This window comes from Argiope bruennichi, chromosome 6 (genome assembly GCF_947563725.1).
Source record: "Argiope bruennichi chromosome 6, qqArgBrue1.1, whole genome shotgun sequence".
Taxonomy (NCBI): Eukaryota; Metazoa; Arthropoda; class Arachnida; order Araneae; family Araneidae; genus Argiope; species Argiope bruennichi.
In genome coordinates this window covers 128,825,261-128,841,403 of record NC_079156.1, presented here as the reverse complement: position 1 = coordinate 128,841,403, position 16,143 = coordinate 128,825,261, and the positions used below count along the sequence as shown (strand labels likewise).

The window sequence follows — 16,143 nt, the reverse complement described above, 5'->3', positions numbered from 1 at the left end:
AGCAGAAATTCTACGGGTGCTAACAGAAAATGAGAGAGATACATATTACGTTATGACTGAAGGCCTTTATAATATTATGAATGAATTATATGATAATCAAAATTTGAAGTTTTAAAATATTTTGATGAAGAAGCTGTTAAAGTAGAAATTGCATAAAATATTTAATTATTAAAATTTTAACGAACATTAAGATTGGCGAACCGGCTGGTCGCCAAAGGCGGCTAGTATTCTATGAGTCCCACTCTTAGTTTTTTTAGTTTCAATAATGTTTTATGCCAAATAATTGAAATGAAAGTTTTGTTTTAATTTCTTCTTTCAATAGAAAAATCTTTGCAGCTTGAGTTTTTATTTTCTTTAAAATCCTGTGTTTCAAAGAGTTAAATTATTTTTTTTATATCAAAGATGCTTTGACGGTGCCAAACTCAGTACTTTTATTTATGTATCTCAAAATCCTTATTTTTTAAAATCTATTTTGTTTACGGAATAGCTACCATGACTGCTTTATTGGCACTCTTTTAGATACGAAACAAAATTTGACAGTTTACGTCTTTTAAAACGAATTATTCATCTTGTTCAAGTCTCAGAACCAGCGATGGATATACCAGCCAAACTAATTTTATTGCTTCAATTGGAGATTTCTGAGTCAAGTGGATGTTTTTAAGAAGATGATTAGAATGTATCAGAAAACTCATTTATAGCTAACTTTTGTTCTGAAATTAAACATAATTTTATGGGAAAATTCATAAGCAAATCTTATAGGCGATTTCTCTTTCACATTTAGCAAAAGGGAAAAAAACCCTTTTAGCCAGTGAAAAGTTGAAGCTTCAACACATATGCTTTCCGTGCAAACCGTATTAGTGAAATAAAATTTGGCACATAGGTTGTAGCATATAGAATGTAGAACTGAATCAAGTTTTGAACTATATCTCTCCAAGGGTTAACTGTTTGTTGGCCTGTACTTTCACGCGCTTGTATGAAAAATAACTCAAAAACGCGATGTCTTAAATAAATGAAATCTGATATGTGAAATTGGGACTATAATTGTACTACAGTTATATGTGTACTTTTAATAGGTCTTGAAAAAGGCATTCCAAAATACATACTTGATTTTATGAAATTAGTGCATTGTCTGCATGCCAGCTATTAATCACCAAAGTTCACGCTCTAGATTTAATAAAAACATCAGATTCATGCCAAAGATCGGTATTTCGTAACTGTTATTCGCGAATATTATGCAGCTAATATACACATGTCAGTTTCATGCATATACGCTAATATGTATAATATAAAGCACACTTTATGTCAAGGGCTCCGAAAATAGAAATCCAAACACTCATGCCATTCATTACTTGGCACAAGGTTCAAAATCTATGCGAAAGGGGGCGGAAATGACGTGTTTATTAGAAAACATTCGAAAAATGGAACGAGACCATTCTCGTTGCTTCCTTTAAGAATAATTATCATTCTTAATTTTTATTGTACTGATTTTTTTTAGAAATATTTATTTACGTTTCCATTCTGTTGAATAACTAAATTTTGAAATAACCTGAGTTTACGAATTTCACTGACAAGTTGGTGGCAATATATACAACTCATGAGGAATTATGAAAAACGATACAAAGCGCCCATTAAATTCACGCACATTTTAAAATAGTTGTAACTTTGAAAATATATTGAATGGAAAGTGTTCGTAAAAAAAGATTAAGAAGTTTGATGCATTTAGATTTTTTTGTCTATAAATTATATTCTTAGAAATTTAACTTAATAAGTACTTTTTTTTCAGAACAACCGTTTATCTATGGCTCTACTAGAGAAGAAAATAAAGTGTGTTCTCGAGTTGATTCAACTAAAATTTATCTCAGATTTCTAATGAAAATTTCATCCAAGAATTAGAAAAAAGAATCACACATGAACTTTATAACGAAATGTAATGTAAGAATTTTTTTAAAAAAAAGGATTCTATACTTCCCTTTTTAGCGATCTGAGAAAAATGTCATATTTTAGGTACTTTTAAAAAGTAAAAAAAAATTCTAGATACATCAAATTTTAAATCTTTTTTATGAAATCTTTTTTTATCTTATAAGCATACAAAATTAGAAGCAATTTAAACTGTACAAAAGCCTTGGGAGCACTCTATGTACCATTTATGGATTAGTAAGTTTTTTTAATGAGTTGGAGAACTATTGTCTCCTCAAAAATTCCATCACCTTTGTTGTCCAAGAGAAATTCTGTAAAAAATGTTCCGAGTAGACTCTTTAATTTGTAAGTAAATAAAATACTTTATTAACATATAGTTTTACAGTGAAAATTGGCTGGGTCCCCTGGCGGACGCACATTGGTTATGTACAAACATTGTACTACAACATACACTTCTTTTTGGTACCATTCATTTTTTTTTCTACATCTACGAAACACGCAATTTTAATATATATATATACATGAAGTACAATACAGTTACAGTTAATTACATGGGGGAATTCCTTTTCGCTGGGCTAACGTACACCTTCTGCGCATGTGCTTTAAGCCTAGGACGAGGAGGTGTTAAGTTGGATTAACACTGAATTGCCACATATTAGAGAATAAAGTCTTCGACCAATCAGAAAACGAGCACATTTTTTTTTTTCTGTTTCATTGAAACTTCTCTGATTGGACGAAGTTGTTTCTGCTAAAAATTAACTTTTCAGTGGCATCCAGCTTCACTTTGAGCTGCGCAGGAAATAACTACAGGGTGGCAAAAGGCTCTAAACAGCGACGCCCTTTCTGATGCCTTTGGACACAAAGTTGGTGAGAGTTTTGAATAAGAGATGGTTTTTTTTTTTTTTAATATGTGTATAGAATAATTCAATAGATATTTTAACAATGAAATAATGATTTATGTTTGCTTAATGTTATCAAATGATAATGGTTTGAGGATTATATATTATCATTTAAAATCAATTTTTTTATCCCAGTATTTGCCGTTTATATCGAAGAAACGATGTGCCATTTTAAAAAATATTTTATCAATATTCAGGAAATTCAAATTAGACGAATTTCCTGTGATAGAATAGTTCAAACAAAATATAGCTTAAAATATGTTTAATTTACTTATTGAGTATTTGACCAATGAAAAAATTCAGAAGGAAAGGTTGAAAATTATTTTGAAAAATAGCTCTAGTTCTTTATTATTGTTTCAGAAAATTTAAACTTTTATCCAATTTAGTAAATAATAAAAAAATGATATATTACATGATTTCGTATAAGATTTGAATTTTTAGTTTTGTATTAAATATAGCATCAACACTAGGAAACAGATAAATGTGCAATTAAATTGTTTAAAAAAATTTTGCCAATATTTTCATTACAAAATAACTTTAGAATATAAAATGTTTTTGAATTTTATATGAATTATTTTTAATGATTTTACTGATTGTTAAATATCTTAACAAATTAACAGTTGTTCCAACAAACAGAAACATTATCATGGAAAGCTTCTGGAAGTTATAATCTTAGTTAAGATTCCAGAAGCCTAACATAACTTCTTTTAAGTTATGTCAATTCCTTTTTTGGAAACAACATGAGAGCTATGTGGAAACGCATTTCGTAATTCTAAACCGCGATCAGATGAAGAGAATGGTATCTCAGCAGGCGCCCTCTTCCGAAGTACACGAACGGGAGGACGTTTGGTCTACGATGTCAGATTTCACGTACATCAGATCCACATACAAAGTGGGTCTCTTGAGGAAGCAGGTTTCGAATCTAGAGCCCTCGTGCCTCGAAGCCAAGATCTTTTCACTTGGTCAAGGCTATATGCAATTCATATGTGAGTTAAAATAACTTTTTTCAGAGTTTTATGAGATTATTTCTGATAGTATTGTGTTCATTTTTCTGGTACAATCCAACACTTGCACGAAGTAATTTTAAAACAGAACTTCTGGAATTAAAGTGAAATCAATTGTAAATATTTTTCATATTAAAAAAAAAACGATGCTTATTATTAGAAAATAATTGAGTTGAACAATAAATTTTATTAAATAACTAATTAAATTAATTAAGTTAGTAAGTAATTAAATAATTGAGTTTCATTAATAGCCATGTAAGGCACATTAGCTTAAACAAATTAGAAATCAAAAATGAAAACATATCGTCTGCAGACTTAATGTCTGCCATCAAAATCTGATATTGTTCTTTCAGGCTGTCATTTATATCGGCCCCAAATTAAAGATTACATTAATTTTAGATTATGCCAGATGATTTAGGAGCAGGTGGTTTTACATTCGTGTAACTGCAGATGGAAAACATGCAGCTGCTTTTACTGAAGTCAAATCAATGTTCTGGAATTAAAAGACGATATACATCGTCTAAAAACGATGTTGTTATTTTTTTTTTTGTTGTTGTTGCTGTTTTTTTTACTGTTCCACGAGACAATATTAATGGCATTTATTTACCAGTTTAAGATATATATGCAAATGAAAAAAGAAACATTTTTAGATGTATTTCTTTTTTTTTAACTTTTATTTTTATTACAATTTATTTGGAAGAATGGAAGTTAAATGAGTTGAAAAAAATTTACTTCAGTGCGGATATATTGATTTAAACTGCTTTATCCCTTTCTACAGTTTTTAAACCTTTATTTTTTTATCTAACCATTTCACGACCCAAATTCATCAAGGTAATTAGGATGTACAAAAAGCACTTTACTTTCAGAAAATATTTACAAGAAATGAAATTTAATCGATTTCCCTAGGTTCTTCTATGTTATTTTCTTATAGATGACAAGGAGCTTATAAATTAAATTTATATTCTATATATTTTCACTTTAAAGAATAAATTTATTTCCTTAAGATCTAACATTTTAAATATAATCGACTGGTTGAAGCGGAAATGCTGCTTATAAAGGTAACTGCAGTTTTTGTTTGTCGCCTTTAGACAGAAAGGACGTCGCTGCTGTAAAATGGCAGAAAATATTTTTTTTAAAAAATGGCCGAATTGTGAACAGAAAGACATCGAACTTTCAGTCCATTGTGCGATACGTTTAGGATATAACACCTATCTAACAATCATGCCTTCCTACACCAGTGAGTGACGAACAACTTTCGAATTATCATCACAACAAACCCTTCAATTTGCGAGAAAAGTGGCTGTTCTTTATAGTTTGTAGATTACTAATCAATACTTCTAGAAAACGCTATTGTTAAAAAAAAAAATCATTTTGATTTTATCTAGACTAATGTACAACCGCATTTACTTTATTTTCAAACAATTAAGTTTAGCAAATGACTACAAATAAAAGTTTAAACATATGCCAAAATGTTTCATGAAAAAAATAATTTATTTACTTGCACCACTAAATTGAATAATTGAAGTATTTAACTTAAATTTCGTCAAAAAGTTCTATTTCTAGTTTTGTTGCAGATTATGAAGTAATGGCGGTGTTTGAACAAAATTTTGACTATGTATATTTATGGAATTGTTAGAAAACATAAAAAAGAAAATTGTAAAGGATTGAAAACAGACAACTCAAGTTCTAAATGATACAAAATACAGCAAAGTCTCTATTCAGTGAAAATTCATAAAATTTCAACATACATTTGCATAGTTGTTTTAAAAATTATTATTATTTTCCATTTTATCATCTTTAAAAACTTGTTTAATAGATTAAAATGTTTAAACCTTATCAAACTTAGACAAGAGACTGTTAATAAAGTAATGAGTAATTGACAATCTCAACTACCTTGAATAAGTGTAGTTAATTCCATTACTGTTTTAAAAATGAAGAAAGAGAATTATTTGATAAAAATGAAAATAATTTAATCTCATATCTGGCCGTTGTTATTTCATTAAATAGAGACTAAGCTGTCAAGGCCTTAATATAAAGTTTTGTTCAATATTTTTCAAAGAAAAAAATACAAAATTAAAAAAATGGATAAATATATAATCATAAAATTATACAGATCAAAGTAAAAGTGAAAATTTCAAAAGTAAAAACAACACAACATAAGTAAAAAGAATTCGAAACTAATAATTAACGAATTTAAAACGGAATGCCTCGTCAACAAAGATAATGGCAAATTTTTCTATATTTTCAATTTCGCCTCTGCAATTGAAAATTCACAACAGGTGGGCACGGTCCCTTTTCACTATAGATTAAGAAGGCAATACCGTGTCCTCTAACAACATCTCATTGGCTCGCTGAGATCCGTCACGTGATCAAGCTAGGGTGGAAGGAGAAGGGGGAGGGAGACAATGAACTTCACAGATTAAAGACTTCATCTCTTTCCTGTTGGATAGATATTTTTTGTTTAATGCTTCGAGTGTGCCGCTGCTTCGGCCATCAGACAGGGATGATGGAATTAAAATCGGAAAAAGTCGGTGGGTGTCCAAGTTTTTAGACGCCAGGCTTCTTCTTGAGATTGGTCAGCTCCTCCAGCAGAGGATCCCGGGCACCTTCCGAGTTCTTGACCCCACTCTGGATCATCTGCTTCAGAAGAGGAATGGGACTCTGTGAAAGAAATAAACGACAAGACATTTAATAACAAATTAATTTTTCAGTTTTGAGAAACACATTTATTAGTATTCTGATAAGTAGATTATTTTAATTCACAGAATTTAAAATTAGATTTAGATGCAGATATGGATTGTTCTTCTTAGTATTTTATAACTCATTTTAAGTATTATGGAATATTGCAACCAGCTTTTTCTAAAATTTACTACAAGATGGCGCCACTGGTATAGAAGTAAAATTTAATCAATTAAATGATTATGAAGCATTGAAAATAACATAAATTTGTATTGTCATCGATATAAAATAATATATTTGGTTTGAGATTATGTAGGTATGCAGTATTCTTTAGCACGTAAGAAAGCGAGTGAATACTCGGTTGCAAAATTCCCTCTTTATGAACATAAAACAAATCAAGTCAAATGAAACTGAGTTGAAAATGAATAACTGAAAATTTAGAATATATTAGAATATTTAGAATTTAATCAATTAAATGATTATGAAGCATTGAAAATAACATAAGTTTGTATTGTCATCGATATAAAATAATATATTTTGTTTGAGATTATGTAGGTATGCAGTATTCTTTAGCACGTAAGAAAGCGAGTGAATACTCGGTTGCAAAATTCCCTCTTTATGAACATAAAATAAATCAAGTCAAATGAAACTGAGTTGAAAATGAATAACTGAAAATTTAGAATATATTTTAATTTTGTTGAGTAAATGTTTGTTTTTAGAAATAGTACATAATATGGTGGCTCAGATATCACCAGTAATAATATCAGCTCTAGTAAATTGTAGAGTAATTTTAAAAATCAATAATGGGTAAAAGTATGAAGATAGAATAATGTTTGAACATGGCGGATGAAAAGGAGAAATTTGAATTTTTTTAATACATGTATTAACAGATTAATCTACTGTTGTAACTACCAGTTGGATGCTTCTGTGGTAAGTAGGGCGATCTATTATATAAAATAAGGCATTGAATATCATTATTTTAACTTTAAAACCACTTTAGCAGCTGGTTCAAGTAAGATAATCAATTCAATGTATTTTGTTTTTTTGATGCAACCTTGATTGGTCTAAAATAAGGAAATTCAAAGTTTCCAAACTCGGTCAATTTTAAGTGTAGTTAAGTGGAACTGTTTTTGCTCAAAATGTTTAAATGTTAGCACGCAAAATTAATTTTATTAAACGTAACTGATAGGATTGGAGGAAAGGGAGTTATGTGAAACATTAATCAATCAATGTATTTTGTTGTTTTGATGCAGCCTTGATTGGTCTAAAATAAGGAAATTCAAAGTTTCCAAACTCGGTCAATTTTAAGTGTAGTTAAGTGGAACTGTTTTTGCTCAAAATGTTTAAATGTTAGCATGCAAAATTAATTTTATTAAACGTAACTGATAGGATTGGAGGAAAGGGAGTTATGTGAAACATTAATCAATCAATGTATTTTGTTGTTTTGATGCAGCCTTGATTGGTCTAAAATAAGGAAATTCAAAGTTTCCAAACTCGGTCAATTTTAAGTGTAGTTAAGTGGAACTGTTTTTGCTCAAAATGTTTAAATGTTAGCACGCAAAATTAATTTTATTAAACGTAACTGATAGGATTGGAGGAAAGGGAGTTATGTGAAACATTAATCAATCAATGTATTTTGTTGTTTTGATGCAGCCTTGATTGGTCTAAAATAAGGAAATTCAAAGTTTCCAAACTCGGTCAATTTTAAGTGTAGTTAAGTGGAACTGTTTTTGCTCAAAATGTTTAAATGTTAGCACGCAAAATTAATTTTATTAAACGTAACTGATAGGATTGGAGGAAAGGGAGTTATGTGAAACATTAATCAATCAATGTATTTTGTTGTTTTGATGCAGCCTTGATTGGTCTAAAATAAGGAAATTCAAAGTTTCCAAACTCGGTCAATTTTAAGTGTAGTTAAGTGGAACTGTTTTTGCTCAAAATGTTGAAATGTTAGCATGCAAAATTAATTTTATTAAACGTAACTGATAGGATTGGAGGAAAGGGAGTTATGTGAAACATTAATCAATCAATGTATTTTGTTGTTTTGATGCAGCCTTGATTGGTCTAAAATAAGGAAATTCAAAGTTTCCAAACTCGGTCAATTTTAAGTGTAGTTAAGTGGAACTGTTTTTGCTCAAAATGTTTAAATGTTAGCATGCAAAATTAATTTTATTAAACGTAACTGATAGGATTGGAGGAAAGGGAGTTATGTGAAACATTAATCAATCAATGTATTTTGTTGTTTTGATGCAGCCTTGATTGGTCTAAAATAAGGAAATTCAAAGTTTCCTAACTCGGTCAATTTTAAGTGTAGTTAAGTGGAACTGTTTTTGCTCAAAATGTTGAAATGTTAGCATGCAAAATTAATTTTATTAAACGTAACTGATAGGATTGGAGGAAAGGGAGTTATGTGAAACATTAATCAATTCAATGTATTTTGTTGTTTTGATGCAGCCTTGATTGGTCTAAAATAAAGAAATTCAAAGTTTCCTAACTCGGTCAATTTTAAGTGTAGTTAGGTGGAACTGTTTTTGCTCAAAATGTTTAAATGTTAGCATGCAAAATTAATTTTATTAAACGTAACTGATAGGATTGGAGGAAAGGGAGTTATGTGAAACATTAGGTTTCAAATTGGTTTCAGCAATACATTTATTGATTTAAATAACATAAAATATAATCTTTTGCGTCATTAAAGTATTTTTCCGATTTGAACTGTATACTATCTTTAAACAATTTAGAAATTAGTGAACCATGATTAGAGTGTATATCCTATATACTTTCTATGAAAATTCATGCCTTTCAAACTACAGTATAAACACCAGCACTCTGCAAATATATTATTTGTCTATTATTTATATTGTCTTGGCTCTATAGTAACTTAAAAGAGATATTGGCAACAATTTTAAATCAATAAATCCCCTAGTGCACTGTCTTCCAAAATTTATATCCATTATGTCAACTTACTTATTTCATAAAGGTTAAACGTGATGTCCTTTGTTCAATTATTTTTTTTAAAAAATCGTCTAGACCTTGATTATATGTTACTTCAATCCCTGGAACGTATTTTATCGATGATAGTGTGTTCGAAACATGATTGCTTATCGAACGACAAAAATCGATTGTACTTCTATTCAGTTCGTTCAATATCTAAAGTTATAACTTTTTCTCTTGCAAAATAAGGGACATAAAAGTTTCCAATAATCTCTGGAATGGACCAATCTTCGTTCTAAGGATATTCTAGAGGAGATTCCTGCCAGTATAATTAGAATCGACGTTCCTTAATTGAGAGAAATCTGATGACAGGAAAGAAAATCCTGCGTCAGTACTATGACGTCACACTGACGTAAGATGGGGTCCAAACATGGCCATGGAAGGGCTATTTTTAGAAGCCTTCCTACGTCAGAAGGATTTTGCCGCATTGAAGCCCTCCGCTATTTCGGGACACCCGTGGCGAAATCTCATGAATGGGGCAACTTCTGAATGAGTTTGGATCGATGGAAGCCCCGCCAATGGGACGCCGCCCTGACTTGTATGGCGACGCCCTCTCTCCAGTGACGTCAATCGACTTCCTGTACCGATTACCATTCATTTATTTTTGCTGTTGGTTGTAGCTTGGGAAATTGCGCTTTTTTGGAGCCAAACTGTATCCCCTAGGGAAAGGGGATATTTCTTATGGAACATGAATGAAAACAATATTTGAAGTAACTGCCAGAAAAAGTAAAAAAAAGTTTGGTGAAGTATTTTGATCCATGAGCTTGTTTTTAAGTCTAGAAGATTTAGAGGAGCAGACTCTAATTTAAACTTGAGATGGAAGAGCTTATCTAGTCGATCTGATCTTTATAAATAAAACATGATAAAAATTGCATCTTACTGAGAGATGTGACGTCTGTATAAGAAAAAGTTATTAACTTCTTGGATGTTCTATAAGGTTTTTGTTTTTGTTTTGTTAAAGAGCTGACATGCTGCTGTGGTTTAATAGCTGTTTGCTTCAGGGCCAGAGAATCATGGTTTGAAGAAAATATTCTAATAAAGATCTATTATATAATGTAAGACAATTCTAACTTGCTATAGTGATATGAAAAAACTGGAAAGTTGTTGTGAGATCTCGTATATCATATTAGACCTTAATTCAAGATTATAAAGCCATCCTTGTTATAGGAAGATAATGGGGCTGCAGTGGTCTGATTCATAGACTTCAATATCGAGGCCGGAGAATTAGGGTTTTGAAACACGATTCCATTACAGATTGCACAGCACAATAATTCTAATATACTGTTGTTATGTGAAAGCGTGTTAAAGCTCTGATGCCTCAGCAGTTATCTTAAGATCACTCTTAAGGACTATGATGATTATTTCAGATTCAGAATTCATGATTATTGTTGAAATGTCCTTCTTCTAGTTTTAAAATGAGATAATGATTTAATATAAGTAAATTAAAGTCATCTAATTAATAAAGCTGTGAAGCTGCGTTGGTCTAATAGATGCCTGTTTCAGGGCCAAAGGATTATAATATTATATTATTTATTGTAAGATAATTCTAACTTGCTGTTTTGATAGAAAGAATAGAAAAGTTGTTATGAGACCTTAATTCAGGATTATAAGGTCATTCTTGTTGTAGGAAGGAAGGTAAGGGGGCTGAGGTGGTCTGACTGATAGACTTCAGCTTCAGAGGCAGAGGATTATGGTTTTGAAAACAGATTCCAATAAAGATTGTATTCCAAAATAATTCTAATGTAGTGTTGCGATGTGAAAGCTTATTAAAACGCTGATATATCAGTATCAATAACATTTTTCAAGATTATTATCGAAATGGCTTTCGTCTAGTTTTAAAATGGAATAATGGTTTAATTTAAGTACACTAAAAATATCTAATTAATAAAGTGTGAAAAGAAGCGCCAAATAGATATGAATGCTATATAAATAAGTAAAGTTGCTCCTGAATTTCCTTAATTTTAAATTTGCAGTTTGTACCACTTTATATATCCATAATTATAGAAATGCCATTAATTCGGCCTAGTGGAAACGATATGACTTTTGTGACCTTTTCTTCGTTTAGCCTTTTAGATTACTGAAAGGTGGCAGCAAAGCTTTTCTAAACGACGATTTCTTCAGAGGTTAAAGGATGTGCTTATTAGAAGATCATATTTGAATTTACTTCCTTTCCCTCCAGGGGATCATTTTCAAATCTTTTCTCAGTATTGATTAATTCAGTATCACAGGGAATAAATTTAGGACAGGAAAGTAAAACTAAAATGTCTAGATTTTCCGAAATTCAATTCCTAACATTGTAGAACCTAGACACGCAACATAAGCATTTGGCCTAGTGGGGTTACATGAAAAGATAATTAAAAGTACTTGTCAAGTTCTCCCAGTTATAAAAACAGTCCTAGCAAATAAAGCAAATATAATAATTAATCAAGAATAATAAAATCATTGTTATTAATTTGTTAACGTCGAGATAAAAGAACTTCATTATTTTCGCCAGACAGATTCAAAGAGCTCTATTTTATATTTGATGAAAACAATTGTTTTATGTTTATTGAAAGTTGAGCAGAAAAATTACTCAGAACTTAATCTCTTTCTAAATCTTAAACGCAGACAATTCTATTTATACATTAACTATTTGCTAATAAGGAACATCAATTCAGGACATTTAATCCAAATTTCAGACAAGTCAGGATCATCTTTTCTTTTTGCAATATTACAGAAACGCTTAGAAAAAAATGATTATCAGTATGAAAAAACGCCATTCTCTTCTAATAATAAAAGATATTGGATGTCTCTTTTATTATTATCAACAGAATATTCTCTTGCACTGTGGCAGTGGGAGCGTATCTGCTGTTATTTCACAAGCCAGACAGTTTGACCTAGAATTACCAATTAGAATTGGAAACGGGCAGTTTGGAATGATTTTTTTTTGAAATTTTAATTGATTAAAAACTAAGCGGAAGTTTAGCGTTTTCCCCCAAAAATTACTAAACCAAGATGAATTTAAGGTTTTAAAAAATGGTAACTTTTTAATAAAACCAATTTTACTGTAGTAAAATTTTCTAAAAATATCTTTACTTGATTTCCTTCAACACTTTACATTCTTAGAAAGAAATCGAAGCAGTTTTTAGTTTTTCATCAAATAATTAATAGAAACGTTATTTTAAATATTTTTACTTTATATAAAGAAGCGTAAGCAACTTCATGTTACTCTGAAACATAATTAACTTAACGAAATAAACTGCTTATTACTTTTTTTCATGTTTTATTAAATCTGTTAATAGAGTGTGAAATAATAATGAGAAATAATCTCTTAAATTTTAAAATGCATGTATAATTTTTACTCGTTTTTTAACTGACTTAATTCACTATTTTATGAAATAGTTATGTATTTTATCAAATGATGAATTTTATATTTTATTTTTAAATTAAACATTTAAAGATTAAGGAAATATTTATGGACAACATATGCAATGGACTTAATTCACCGTTAAGCAGTTAAATTATATACTAAAACCATTATAATGGAATGTATGAATTTGTAGTATTGGCATATAGTTGGCAAAAAATGAATCGGAAATAGTATAATTACAATTTTTATTTTTGGATATATTTTTATCAAATAATCATTATTAAAATATTTTTATGATGCAAATTTTATATGGCTATATAGAGATTTATATTATTATAATGGCTTTTTACATGTATTTTTTTTTTCTTTAAGAAAAGTACCTATCTAAGTTTGGAAGAATTCGACTTAGATAATTAGCCTTGTATCTTTTAAACTAATATATGTATAACTCAAATGTTCATTAATTGAAAAGGTGATATAAAGTAGCAATAATCGTTTTTTGTGTGTTTTTATTTTTTATTTTTTTATTAAATACTCAAAAGTTTTTTTAATGCTATGGGTAGAATGAAGAAATGCAGGGAGAAATGAATCAATGAAAATTGATGGAAATATTCATTATCGTTTGATCTTGATGGAAATATTCATTATCGTTTGAACGTTCAGTTTACGTTTCAGAAAATTGATGGAAATATTCATTATCGTTTGAACGTTCAGTTTACTCGCTTCAATAACATTTGTTATTTCTGTCATGTCAAAGACCGTAATGTACAGAACTGTTAAAACAAAGAGTTCCTTCAGTTCTGAACATTGGTCCTACTTTGCCCATTTTTATTTAAGTGAAAGTTTATGATTCCTAAATACCTCAGCTATAATTACTTTTGCATCCTTTTTCGATAGAAGTTTCAAAGATACTATTTCATTGTCCAATATCCAAGAGAAAAAATCCAGACAAAGTTCTCACCTAAATTCACCACATTGGAACTATATTTCGCTTTTTTTTTATTTCATTTGAGGGCGGATGATCTTTTGATGAATCATCAATTGTCCCATGATACCTACCCCTCTCCATTTAGAAAAATATCCCAAACATTGTCAGAGCCCCCATCCTCAACAATTTGGCATCAATTAATTCATCAATTTATTTTGCTATTTTACAAACATAACAAATAGATCAGAGTGATATATATTTATTATGTAATTTCAATATAAAATACCATTTTATTTTATTATGATATTTATCAAAATTAATTAAACGTGACAAAATTTATATTATTAATGCGAGGGTGAACGGCTGGCCGCCGATGTCGGTTAATTGATATAATAAGACAGAGGGGTCTACTTATCTATGTTCCCACACATTTTAACCCTTTCTAGGGCCATGGGAAGTATTTCCCGCCAAATTTATCAATGTTTGTATGAAATTATGTAGGTTGGCATATGTTCTGACAATTTATTTTTTACAAAGACAGAAACTTAGAGGCTTCAGTTTTTTATCTTGCACAGAATGATGTGTCCTGATTTGTTACTTAATTATTAATTAACCAAATTAATTAATGAATCAAATTAAATTTATCTAATAAGTTAAATGAATCTCTTTTCTTATTCTAATTTCAAGCCTAAAATATTTTAACATAATATGACTAGAAAAAAATGGCCCTTTAAAGGGTTAAAATAATAAATAATGGAGCCTATTCTCCCTCTTTTTTTTTAAATCGCTTTTTTATTGAGGAAAAAATTGCAAATCGTTCAACTTCAGTTGTTAGGAGTTTAGCATGAAAAGTAACAATAAAATTTAAATATCTTCATAAGAGTGTCGCATATTCTGTCCTAATGGTGTTATTTTGCATTGTCCGCGTCAAAAGCACTTCCGATAATTGCACTAAAAATTCAGTATACTGACTAACAAAAACCAGTTTTGTGCGTAATAACATGATCTACCATAATGTGTGTGACCAAATCTAGTACTGACTTTAAGCGTGTGCATAAAATAACAGAAACGGAAGTCCTTTAATATGATACGACACGACAAAGTATGTAATTTATTTCTAAAAATACGTGCAAAACAAATGTGACCTTTAAGAAAATATCTTTTCCTAACACTGTTGTACCTATAATCTTAAGAAAAGAAACAACATGATTCATTTTTCAGTTTCTAACAATAGTGAAAATAATGACACTAATATTTTTCTCTTCTCCAACGAGAGCAAACGATTTTTTAATAAAGTATCATTTTCGACTGAAAAGCAGATGTGTTTTCCAAACGATGTTTTTAATCGATTCATATTGATTTTGTAGGTCAACTCTTCTATTTCAAGACATTCTATTTGTGGTAGGCTCGCGTGCTTCGAATCGTTTATTACATTTTAATTGGTCGTCAGAAATAGCAGATGCCTTCGAGGGGCAATTATGGAGGGCGGGGTTGATGATTACGACGCTTTCAACTCGAATACCGTATTTATCTAAAACTGACCCATCTTATGACGACTATATAATTATTTGCAAAAAATAGAACAGAAAGAAATTTTGTCTCTGATCGAAAGAAATAATATAGCACGGAGTTCATTTTTAAATCTTCTTGGTACGCAGCTGATACACAGTTAAAAGTTAAAAATTTTCCAAATGTCTGTGCCGTTAAGTCCATAATAAATATTGCTTCTCTTTTGCATTAATACCATTTTTATTTATATTTTTAAGTATATTGTCACAAAAGAATACATTTTTCGAAAATGATTTTACTTATTTTAAAAAGTAAAAACAAAAGCAAAAAATCGTTTTCAATCTCGTGAATTGAAATTATAACTGTCTGAATGAGCCGTCTGCATTATTCTCTATAAATCTATAAATATTCTCTAATTATTTCGCAATGTGCTTTTTTTTTAATTTTCAAGTATTATTCTTATTTTACTTAAATCAGTTTTTCCCAAATCTTAGCATACGTATCAAGTTGGCCCTGCATTCTTCTCATATATAGGCACTAAAAGGGTTAAAGTGTCAACAAAAGCCAATACAGCGAAACTTTTGTTTTCCCTGATATAATTATTGATTTTTCTGGTTATACTTAACTGATCGTTAGTAAATATATTATTTAAAAATCTCTGAAACAGCATTGACGGTATCTATTTTTGTCATTCTTAACATCTTTAATAAAATATTAGGGATAATATTGAATCTTCAAGGTAGTTTCAGTGCTTTAAGACACTGTTATTCATCCATTTCCTATTTCTGTCCTATAGAATAAGATAAAAACTTGAACTTTGGTACCATGTTCTTAAATTATTAATTGTTTTTCAGGAAACGTTTGTGA

The 16,143-nt window shown here is 29.7% G+C and overlaps 1 protein-coding gene across 1 annotated transcript in view; it reads right to left on the bottom strand.

Moving 5' to 3' along the window:
- Nucleotides 1-6,255: 6,255 nt before the first annotated feature.
- The window catches only part of LOC129972876 (uncharacterized), a 30,602-nt gene continuing 20,714 nt past the window's right edge, over nt 6,256-16,143 (bottom strand). The window contains exon 6 of the mRNA XM_056087179.1: nt 6,256-6,481. Coding sequence (XP_055943154.1) covers nt 6,368-6,481 — 114 coding nt within the window. The 3' untranslated portion in view covers nt 6,256-6,367. The remainder of the gene's footprint in view (nt 6,482-16,143) is intronic.